The sequence below is a fragment of the Tachysurus fulvidraco genome, chromosome 5 (assembly GCF_022655615.1).
Source record: "Tachysurus fulvidraco isolate hzauxx_2018 chromosome 5, HZAU_PFXX_2.0, whole genome shotgun sequence".
Classification (NCBI taxonomy): domain Eukaryota; kingdom Metazoa; phylum Chordata; class Actinopteri; order Siluriformes; family Bagridae; genus Tachysurus; species Tachysurus fulvidraco.
In genome coordinates, this window is record NC_062522.1 from 5774907 (window position 1) to 5787119 (window position 12213).

General features: G+C 38.2%; 1 protein-coding gene and 1 long non-coding RNA gene across 3 annotated transcripts; both read left to right on the forward strand.

Annotated features, from left to right (window-relative positions):
* The first annotated feature begins 541 nt into the window (after positions 1-541).
* LOC125141165 lies at positions 542-7175 on the forward strand. Of its 2 annotated transcripts, XR_007140520.1 has the most exons (3): positions 1152-1317; positions 1411-1731; positions 7096-7175. It is a non-coding gene; the product is annotated as an uncharacterized LOC125141165 (long non-coding RNA). The 2 variants fall into 2 exon arrangements; XR_007140521.1 differs by having other exon boundaries at positions 542-1731.
* Positions 7176-7743: 568 nt separating this feature from the next.
* On the forward strand, positions 7744-11278 carry LOC125141159 (putative protein TPRXL). Its single transcript, XM_047813233.1, has 5 exons — positions 7744-7906; positions 8446-8682; positions 8776-8877; positions 9422-9468; positions 9564-11278. Exons 1-5 carry the CDS (start codon positions 7882-7884, stop codon positions 9966-9968), a joined length of 816 nt encoding a protein of 271 aa, XP_047669189.1. The 5' UTR covers positions 7744-7881; the 3' UTR covers positions 9969-11278.
* Positions 11279-12213: the final 935 nt, after the last annotated feature.

Sequence of the window (12213 nt, forward strand, 5' to 3'; positions counted from 1 at the left end):
AAGATGTGAAAAAGAGAGCGTTCTCAAGCAGTGGTTATGATTATAGGGTCTGTAAAGCATGTCATGTTTCTGAGATCTTGAATAGGTTAATTGAATAGGTTTACTGAGACTAGGATAGGTTTAATCCAAAAACATCCAAAGGATATTAACCCTCTGGGGTATAAGGGTATTTTTAGGCCTGGAGAAGTTTTGTCATACCCTGACATTTGTGCTTTTTTCAGTTGCTTTTGAAGATATAAATGGCTAAAGTCTAATATCACTGTAATCAGCACAAAGTGGACTACAATAATATGTGAGCAGCATGTATGTACATGATTGTGTTTTTGAGAAAACAATGTTTATGCATGGTTAGTGAAAAATGAAACATTATAAATCACTTGAATAAGGCCATAAAACACATACAGAACATTGGTTCACAGGACGTTTGAGAACTGGATCTTGTATCCTAGTGTTTTTGCTTCAAAATTATGTGAAAATCATCCTGTTTACTCTATTGAATTAAGTACTCTATTGAATAATATATTGAATTAAGGGTGGTATCTAGACTGCCCTACTACACAAAGTATCACCAGAAACGTCTACAATTCAGACACAGTGCTGTTCACAGCTTATTGACTCTGTTGAATATGGTGTGGAGCTGATGCAGTCTGAAACGTTGATCCCGGATCCATGGATACATTGTGGCTGCCACAGAGCAGAGTTGTTAAGATCTCTGTCAAAAAGTGAGACATGGAGGAGGATGCAAGCGCAGATGGAGCAGTCTTTAGTAAACGCAGTGTCAAACCATGAAAAACATCAACAAAAATCCAATTAAGAAGCAGAGGTTGGATGATCAGAAAACAGACATAAACAAGCACAGGCAAAAACATGGGAGTCAGGGATCAAAAACAGAGGTTGTAAACATGAGATCTAAACATCTAAAAACTGGTAATTAAACAGGGATATGGGATTAAGTGGAAGTGTTTTCCCAAAGCAGCAACAGAAATTAGATTGATTACACACTGTAACTGACCAGAAGCTCCTTTTGTGTTTAAATTTGATAGCATTTGTAAAGTGCTTTTGAAGTTCACAAATATTTCAGACACACTTCCTGTTCAGCTCTTTCTCACACAGATAGAAGGGGAAATGGAAATGGGAAATGGGTGTAGCATCACTTAAGACACAGATAAAGACAACACATTCCCAGAGCTGGACAGAGACAGTAACAGTGTGTAACAGAACAGGCTTTAATATCTTTTTGAAGCAAAGTTGGTGTAGAGATCTGTGAGAGTGAACTCAGGATGAAGATCCTCCTCATCACCTTCTGTCTGATCTCAGGTAAAGAAATGCACTTCAAAATAATCCTCACTATCATCAGCAGTGTTACATGAAGGAAGGTTTTGCTCCGATGGGTTTTTGGTGTTTTGTTAGATGGAGGAGCCTCAAAGGAAGTAACAGGATATTCAGGAGGAGGAATTCTTATCAAGTGCAAGTATGATACAGCATACAAAGATAAACAAAAATATTTCTGTAAGGGTTCATGGCCAGGCTGTTCTGTACAAATAAAGACAGGAGATAAAAACCAGTGGGTAAATTCAGGAAGATTCTCACTGTTTGATGGCACCAAATCATCAGAATTCTGGGTGATGTTCAGAGAGCTCACTGTAAAGGACACTGGGACGTATCAGTGTGGAGTTGATAAAACTTTAGTGAAAGACAATTACACACCGGTAGAACTGAAGGTAAAGGAAGGTGAGTCTCCCACCACTGCCTTCTGTTTATCCTCACAAAGATCTAGTGTCATTAAGAGATGTGGAAAATACAAATTAACTGTACTTTGTTTTCTATATTTACTTTCTATCCATAAAATTGTCATTTAAAGAGAATTCTCAGTCCCAAGAATAATAATAATTTGTCCATTTTTCCTTTGTACAAGGATGATAAACTATTTCTGTCCATTTTAAATTCCCACAATGCTTTTTAAAAAATATATATTTCAATCTTGTCCTCTTTGTTTGAAAACTAATAACATATAACCTGTAATTCACCATCAGAGCAAAAGGACTGCATATATGACTTAATTGATCATCATACACATACAGTAGTTAGTGATTAATTGAGTTGACCATGATTTGATTTAGAACTTGCTCCTAACAGACAGATTTGAATTGTAGGAGATTCCTTCATTGCTGTTTGTCTGTGAAAACACAGTGACACAGTGATACTTTCTGTATCTGTAGCTATATATGTAGATCTGCAAAGCACTCATAACGGCATCTGCTAAAAGCTTTTTATATATAATACAGAATACTGCTATAATATTACATGGTGGTGTTTAAGTGTCAGGTTTGAGCTTAAACATTCTATCATTTTGAAATGTGTCTGTGTGGAGTGAAGAAGAAGGGTTGAGGAATTTATTTTTAAACAAATCATGCCTGGTGCAATGATGTGACTGATTCAGCAGTACTGTTCTCTTGGTCTCTCTTTTTTCGTACTTACTTCTTTTTTATTGCATTTTTGCCAACATATACAGTGTATTACCTTAGTTACAAAATGAGTTAGGTCTGATCTGTTAAGAGAAGAAACATGAAACAAACCAATCAGTACAGCAACTAAACCCCCACCTACTGTCAGGATTTCTGCTTGGACATTCTCTGCTGGAACACTAGGGGGCGTTCTGGCAGTGTGTTTTCTGTCACGTGTCTTGTAATACTTATCTGGTTGTAATTAGTTTAATTATTATGCATATTTATTTCCTCCGTGTTGTGGTTCGCTTCGCGGTGTCCTCGGCTTATATGTTTCAGTTCCTGTTTCCTGTATTTATTTTTTGTGTTTTGTTAATAAAATCTCTGTTTTTATTTTGTTATCCCTGCATTTGGGTCTACTTTTTTTCCCCACGTTCCCTGACAGAAAGACTCTGCCACAACAGACCCAGCGGAATACTACAAGCATACCTGATGGTTTTGGGTTTTTTGGGTTTTTTAAATTTATTTAATTTATTTTTCTGGTTCCTATGACTATGCCCCATTCTTGTTCCTGTCTTGGACACTGCTCCAAATCCTAGTTAGTCCAGGATGCAGCAGCTAGATTTCTAATGAGAACCAGAAGATATGAAAACATCACCCCTATCTTATCCTCATTGCATTGGCTCCTAGTCATGTTTCACATTGATTATAAAATACTATTACTAAACTAGAAAGCACTCAGTGGTCTCAGGCCACAGTACCTGAGAGATCTTTTGATTTTTTTTATTAACCGTCACGCCTACTTCGATCAAAAGGTGCAGGCTATTTGGTAGTACTTTGGGTACAAATAGCTACAGCAGGGGGTAAAGCTTTTTCTTACAGAGCCCCACAGTTATGGAACAACCTTCCAATTAGTGTTTGGGACACAGACACAGTCTCAAATGTCTAAGAACACATTTGTTTAGTCTAGCTTTTTATGAATAGCCTGTCTTAGGTTATAAAACACATGGAGATATTTCTTGCTACATCACCTCTGGCTTGTTATAGGGATAGATGTTAGAGATATATAATTACTTTTTTTTTCTATTTCTATACTTCTGTATAAATGTAATTGAGTTACTAAAAATAGAAACATTAACTGTACATTAGTGCAGGATGCACAAAAAAGTGAACCAGTGCAAAATGCTCAGAGATGTGTGTGTTAAATGTAACACATATGAAACGGCAAAGTGGTGTTTTCATTGTTAATATTATTGATGAGGCCAGTTGCAGATAGAAAGAAACTGTGTGGTATGTGTTGTGTAAGATTTTAGTCTTAATAGATTGCAGCACCCAGCTGCTGCGTACAGCCTCAATCTTAACTGCATGTGACCTCTCTGTGGTGTCACACAGTGGTCTGGTCTTTGGTAATCACCCGGAGCCTGTCATGTTTGTTGTAACAAAAGGTTTCTTCTGAATTTTTGACATGGGATAAGAGAGTAGAATAAGTTGTCTCTTGTGTTATCAGTGTTTACTCCATCTGGAGAGACAGCACCATGTTACAGTTAGCTAGCTTCATCTTGGAGTATTGACATTTCATTCAGCAAGATATCATAGAAAAAAAGAGTGGGAACCATGGGCAAATCTATCCAGTTTAACTTTCATGTGCTTTCCAGGTAAACATTCTTTTGCCGACAAACACATTCACAGACAAGAAACTCTCTGTAAAGTGATCTGCTTTTTTGAGGATTACCCATAAACCCTTTCTTCTACCACTTAATATAGGTGCATCATTGTGACAGTAGATGACACAGTTATCCCATTCAGCAGGATTTAACATTAATCCTTTTTTAACTATGTTACACCAATTTCAGGGTCATAGAAGTGTACAGGTTGTGAAGAAGTGGTATATAATGTTAATCTTCTCAGCAGATGCTGATATAGGAGGTGAGTATGGACCCTATAGTAGAGGTGTAGAAGTGCACATTTTTTGTCTTTGGTAGGTGGAACTTCTTTTGATACTGAGGGACCTACTGTACATCCTCTGATGAGCCTTTTTAATCAGAGTTAATGTGCAGCACTCACCTGAGGTCCTCTGTGATGATGTATCCCAGGAAGCAGAAGGAGACCACAGTATCAACTGGGAAGTCACACACATTCTCCTGTCTGGTCGGGCATATCATATATTGTATTTGGGGGGTTCCTATGTGAGGTTACCTTTGGTAAAGTCACCAAGGACAATAACAAATGTATGTGTCTCCTGCACGTTGGCTTGCAAAGGAATGTAGACATCGACTGTTAAAACAGAGTAGAAGGGCTTGCATCAACAGATCAAGAGAATGGAGGTCTTCTGGTTTGGGTCATTTGTCGCTCCCACATCTTTTTAGTGTACTGTATGTCTTGAACCCCGCAATGTATTTCTATTTTACTACTCACTGGACAATATTGGCATTGTGTAGAATTATGGCAGCTAAATCGGCAAAACAAGGCAAAAAATATCAGAATGCTGAGACGTGCAGAGTTGATGAAAAAAAATGTCATATGATGACATATAAAGTAGCGAGACAACTACGACAAACCAAGCAATGCTTTTTTGAACATGGCGATAAGCGAACCGCAATGCAGAGGAAATAAATACACATAATAATTAATCCAATTACATCCAGGTAAGTATTACAAGACATGTGACAGAAAACACACTGCCCGAACGCCCCCTAGTGTTCTGTCCAAGCAGAAGTCCTGACAGTAGGTGGGGGTTTAGTTGCCATACTGATTGGTTTGTTTTGTGTTTCTTCTCGTAACATATCAGACCTAACGCATTTTGTAACTAATACACTGTATATGTTGGCAAATATTTAAAAAAAAAAAGAATTAGAAGTAAGTAGGAAAAAAGAGAGACCAAGAGAACAGTACTGCTGAATCACAGTCACATCATTGCACCAGGCATGATTTGTTTAAAAATAAATTCCTCAACCCTTCTTCTTCAGTCCACACAGACACATTTCAAAATGATAATGTCTAAGCTCAAACCTGACACTTAAACACCACCATGTAATATTATATCAGTATTCTGTATTATATATAAAAATCTTTTAGCAGATGCCCTTATGAGTGCTTTGCAGACCTACATATATAGCTACAGATACAGAAAGTATTACTGTGTCACTGCGTTTTCACAGACAAACAGCAATGAAGGAATCTCCTACAATTCAAAAAGTCCTGCTATCTCATCATTATCATCTTTGTTACTCTATTGTGAATAATGTAAAGTTCATTTTAAAAAGTATTTTTCATCCTGTGTTACACTCCCTGTGCTCTAGGGGCAGTAGAGCCTTTCTGGCAGTACAGCAGTACAATGACATGGGTTAATAAATATTATCATTAAAGTTATTACTAGAGAACTGTATTGTACTGATGAGTGGAAACATAACTCACACAAAGGAAGATGCACATATACAGAATGCTAATCTTACACACTAAAACATCTTCATATGACTGTTTACACACTGTTACTGACCAGAGGCTTATTTTTGTGTTTGAAATTTGAAAGCATTTGTATTATATCTATGAAGTTCACACATATTTCAGATACACTTCCTGTTCAGCTATTTCTCACACATATAGAAGGGGAAGTGGGTGCAGCATCACTTTATGGGTAAGACACAGATAAAGACACGACACATTCACAGAGCTGGACAGAGACTTTAACGGTGTGTAACAAAACAGGAGCGTTAATATCTTTCTGAAAAAGAGTTTGTGTGCAGATCTGTGAGAGTGAACTCAGGATGAAGATCCTCCTCATTTTCACCTTCTGTCTGATCTCAGGTAAAGAAATGCACTTCAAAATAATCCTCACTATCATCAGCAGTGTTACATGAAGGAAGGTTTTGTTCAAATGGATTTTTGGTGTTTTGTTAGATGGAGGAGCCTCAAAGGAAGTAACTGGATATTCAAGAGGAGGAATCCTTATCAAGTGCAAGTATGATACAGAATACAAAGATAAACAAAAATATTTCTGTAAGGGTTCAATGCCAGGCTGTTCTGACCAAATAAAGACAGGAGATAAAAACCAGTGGGTAAATGCAGGAAGATTCTCACTGTTTGATGACACCAGATCATCAGAATTCTGGGTGATGATCAGAGAGCTCACTGTACAGGACAATGGGACGTATCAGTGTGTAATTGATAAAACTTCGATAGACAAATACACACCGGTGGAACTGAAGGTAAAGCAAGGTTAGTGTTACGGTTCAGCCCGGACTTTTGGCCATGTGCTTCTGTTTATGTTCTTTGTCACGTGTCTTCCCCGCCCTTGTTTACTCCTCCCCGTCTCTACACACCTGTTCCCTAATGTCATGTCTTTTTAACTGTGTCAGTGTATCATAGTCAGTGTACTCTTGTCCTTTGTCCTGTGTACTGTAGTTTCCGTCAGTTATTTGTCAATTTCCCCTAGTACAAGGCTGATAAACTATTTCTGTCTATTTTAAATTTATATTCCATAATGCTTTTTACGAAAAATAATTAAAATTTGTCCTCTTTGTTTGAAAACTAATAACATATAACCTGTAATTGATCATCAGAGCAAAAGGACTGCATATATGACTTAATTGATCATCATACACATACAGTAGTACAGTAGACCATGATTTGATTTTGAACTTGCTCCTAACAGGGTCCTTGGTCTCTAGAGAAGTGACTGCATATGCAGGGGGAAGAATTAACATCAAATGCAGATATGAGGATGAATATAAAGACAAATCAAAATCATTCTGTAAGATCGGAACACATCAGTGGTGTTTTAATCAAAAACAAACAAAACCGAACATTGAATGGTCACATGATGGCAGATTCTCAATTCATGACAACAGAAGTGCAGGATTCTTCAGTGTGTTTATCAGAGAGCTGATTATAGAGGACACAGGAACATACGCATGTGGTGTTGTTGTGTCTGATAATCTGGCGGTCTACACTGTAGTGACACTGAATGTAACAGAAGGTGAGGAGCATTAATTATGTGTTTTAAGCAGATAAAAAAACATGTGGTCATATTTCTATGCAAATATACTGTAGAACTGTGTATGTGTTGTTAATAGGAGCTAGGACACAAATACACATGTAAACTGATCTGATTGGTTTGCAGATCTGTCCTATGAGAAGTCCATCAGTAAGACTGTCCATGTAGGAGGAGATTTAACTGTCAGATGTAAATACCCACAATCCCTCAGGAGTGACCCCAAGTTTCTCTGCAGGGGGAGGACACAAGATTTTGCTTGTTTTTATAAGGACTCTGTTAAAGATAGTAGAAAAAAAATTTACTTTTGGGAAATTCTCCCTGTATGATGACAGAGACAAACAAATCTTCAATGTGAGTATTAGAGATGTAACTAAGCAGGACTCTGAATACTGGTGTGGAGCTGAAAAAGCCTGGACATCTGATCATGGATACAAGGTTTATTTCATGCGGATCAACCTGACAGTCACTGGTGAGTTTGTAGAGACGTGTAGACACACTGTGTTAACTTTTCTGATATAACAGATGCTTTGTTTTGAAACACAGACTCACGCATCCTAACTCAGACTAATTTGTGATATTAATAGCAGTTCTGAATAGAAAATTCAAATATATTACAAATATAGCAGTTATTTTTTTAGAAACAAGCTTTTTACCACAATGAACTGAAGTGACCTACTTGATATTATCCTTTAACCTTTAGACTTCTGTTTTTAGACTAACAGAAGTGATGAGCAGATTTTTATTAGGGCCAAATCAGTGCTTCCTGTGCATGTGTGTGTGTTTTCTTCACTACATTTCCTGTTACTTAGATGTATTAAAAAGAACAGAGCAATTGCTCACATCAACCTGTAACTGCTGATTTTGTCAGCTAACAGCAGTCAGTATTTCTGAAGTTCCACACATACAGAGTGTATAATGTGTCTGTTGTGTTGCCTCTGTACTGCTGTCAGTCACTAGATTTACACTAGATTTACTCAATTAATGTCATTCATTATCTAACTGAATTAGATCCATATATCCCAGTTTCAACCTCACAACCTCAAAACTGCCCTTCATCATCATCATCAACATCATCATCTTCATCATCATCAACATCATCATCATCAACATCATCTTCATCATCATCATCATCATCATCATCATCATCATCATCATCATCATCATCATCATCATCAACTTCATCCCCACTTCTTCGTCTCACAGATAAAAACAAATCCTGGACTACTCCAGCTTCTCCTCCAGCAGGTGATTCTGCTCAGATGCACATAGTCTAACTATCAATACTTGATGAATCTGATCCCATCTGATAAACTAACTGTCTGTTTGTTTCTCTTCCAGGATTTCCAGCTTCCACTGTGATCACTGTCTGTGTAATTCTGCTGCTTCTGATTGGAACCATAATCGTCTTTGTGGCTCTACAAAAAAGACAAAAGTTGCAAGGTACACTCACACACAGACACACAAACACACCACATACACAATGCAGTAAATATTTTTTAACAAATTAATTTTGTGTGACTGGATCATGGTTATTAGCAATGCTACCTCAGTACTCCAACTTATTTAGTCCAGAGTTTGGGTTGCTGTTTGTGTGAATTAGTTTCCATGGAGATTGGAGGCATTAAATGACCCCTAGACGTGTGTGAGTGTGTGTGTGTGTGTGTGTGTGTGTGTGTGTGTGTGTGTGTGTGTGTGTGTGTGTGTGTGTGTGTGTGTGTGTGTGTGTGTGTGTGTTTTGAATGAGTGGTGCCCTGAATAAGTGTCCACCACGACTGACTAAAACTTCAGCAGTTCCTGACGTTCCTGAATCTAATAATTTACTAACTAAATTATTTCATAATGTCTGATTTTAGAAGACACAATGTACATCTGAGTTCAGTTTCTATTTACCTCAGTGAACAAAAACAGGATTTTTTTATGCTCAGCTCGAGGAGCAATGACAGTGATGCTGTCAATTTACTGACTACTTTACTGCTTCTTTCAGCAGATTCAGCCTCTACTACTTCTGGCCAAGACCCAGGAAACCAAGTGGTAATTGATAAATCATTGTGTGTGTTCAGTACCAAAACTTATCTTATGGAAGAAAAAAATCCCATAAATTTGTTTCTGTTCCTCTTTGCTCTCAGGTTCCTCGTGATATCTGTGAATATGAAGAGAAAAAAGACAGCAGACGACTTTCTACCTCAGATGTTGGAAATTCCACAATTTACTCTACAGCTGAACTACCCACAATCCCCTCTGATAATCACACGGTTTATGCAAATTCAAAGTTACCCACAAGCCCCTACGATTCTGCTGTTTACCCTACTGCTCAACTGCCCACAATCCGCTCTGATCAGGACAGCTACTCTACAGCTCAGTTACCTACACGTCTCTCGGCTGCAGAATCTGATGAAGGTCTGAATTACACATCAGTGAGTTTTCATGCCAAATCCACCAGCTCTAATGATGCAGCTGCAAAGATTATCTTTAAGAAGACAGAGGTCTTGTGTGACTACGATTCACTTAGTCATGTTACTTCATCTGTCTAGTTTCTTATCATTATTACACCAAGTATGTGTTGGTGGAATATAACTGTGTCTATTACTTTGTTCTTACCTTTTTTTTTTTTATTAAGATGCTCTTGGTCATTTCCCTTAACCAGTGAGTATGAAAGCTTACGACTTGACTGTGGCCATCTGTTAAAATTTTATTAAAATGGCTGTTATTAGAGAAATGTGTTAGAGAAATGTGGTTGAACTGTTAAGAGAGGCTATCACAATTTATTTCTGCTGTAGGCTACTGTCTAGTGATTTTTTTGAGAATTCCCATCATAAACAGTTGAGAGACAGTTAAAGCATGGAATTAGTACCATGTTACTGAAAGGTGACAGTGCCTCTCTCCGACCCAGCACACACATCCTCATAGTGTGTCAATTGGCTTGGTTTGCTTAAAGAGTCATAACTTTATTGTGTTTATTGCATTTCCCAAATTCTTTCTTGAAGATCAGTTTAACTGCCCTGTTTGTCTCGATTTGCCCAATGAGCCCATGACGATTCTGTGCAGGACACAGCCCTGCTCATGCTCAAGTATGTCTTTCACTTGCAAGGCCTCCCACAAAACTTTGTATCCGATCATGGTCCTCAGTTCACCTCTAACTTCTGGAGAGAGTTTTGACAGCTCCTGGGGTCACCATCAGCCTGTTCTCTGAGTTCCATCCTCAGTCTAATCGACAAACTGAAAAACGAAGTCATCGGAAAATGGAGGCTTCGGTTCCCTCAGCCCTTGCCCTGTTCAAGTGTTGCTGACAAGTCTGGAAAAAAGCTTGTGTGGTCCCACTCAGTGCTTCTAGGAGCTACGCCTGGTGGTCCAATAACAAGCGCTGTCTGGTACCCTCGTATCGTGTCAGTCAGAGGGTCTGGCTATCCATCAGAGACCTGCCGCTTAAGGTGGCCTGCAGGAAACTTACCCCACGCTTTGTTGGGCCTTTTCCCAACTCCAAAATGCTCAATCCAGTGGCGGTCTGACTCAAGTTCCCCAGAGTCCTACGTATTTACCATAGATTCCGTGTCTCCAGACCGAAACCAGTTCAAGCCTGTCTCCTCATCACCCAGTTCCATCGTGACCATCCTAACCAGCCAGGAGGGATGTCATGAGACATGGTTTCTGTGTTTTTGCCTGCCCTGTATTACCGTGCCTGCCTCTGTACCAGATTATTGGACAATTTTTCAGTCTGTGTTTTTGCCTGCCCTGTATTACCCTGCCAGCCTGTGTACCGGATTATTGGACTGTTTTTCACTCTGTGCGTTTGCCTGCCTTGCCTAATTATTTTGTCAAGCTCATTAAAGACTTTTATTATTTACATCGGCATCCTGTATTTGAGTCCACCACCCTGACAGGTACACTAAAATATAATCAAATATTTAACAGGTTTCATATATTCATCTTATGCCTCGGATATATATATATATATATATATATATATATATATATATATATATATATATATATATATATATATATATATATATGATTTTCTCAGTAAGAGTTTTGAACAGATTTGTATTTGAATTCAATTGTAAAAATGGTCTGAAAAAATATGACAGGAAAAATAAAATGACTGTGATTTTCACAGTCTATGCTTCTGCTCAATTACCCACAATCCCCTCTGAGCCTTCCCAAACCGTTTATTCCAATACACTGTTACTCACAAGCACCTGTGATTCCAAAGTTTAGTCTATTGCACAACTACCCACAATCCCTCCTGATCAGGACGTCTACTCCACAGCTAAGTTACCCACAGATCTCTCTTATACCCCAGGCGGTGCTTCTCGGGAGTCATTTGAGAAATCTGCTGAAGATCTGAATTACACAGTAGTGAGTTTCCACACTAACACCACCAACTCCAATGATACAGTTCCAGAGATTATCTTTAATAAGAAAGAGCACTTGTGTGACTATGACACACTCAGTCATGTACATTTTGACCAGAATATTAAGGGCTCTGTAATTGCGGCAGATATTTATATACCTTTTCTTATTTTTCCTCTCTACTGTTCTACATCCACACTATACTGTATGTGGCGCCATGACTGCAATGTGAATGGAAAGTTCCAGTAAAGATAGCTGTTCCAATTTATGGTGGTGATACAGAGTCACCATTTGACTAAGAAGAAAGTTCCTAGCTCATAGGTTGTGATTATGCTTAGATTCTGAGCTCTTGTTTACGATGTATGGGTTTAATTCTAATCTTGGATACCGATGGCCAATTAGCCTTCCTGTCTTTTTCATGTTCTA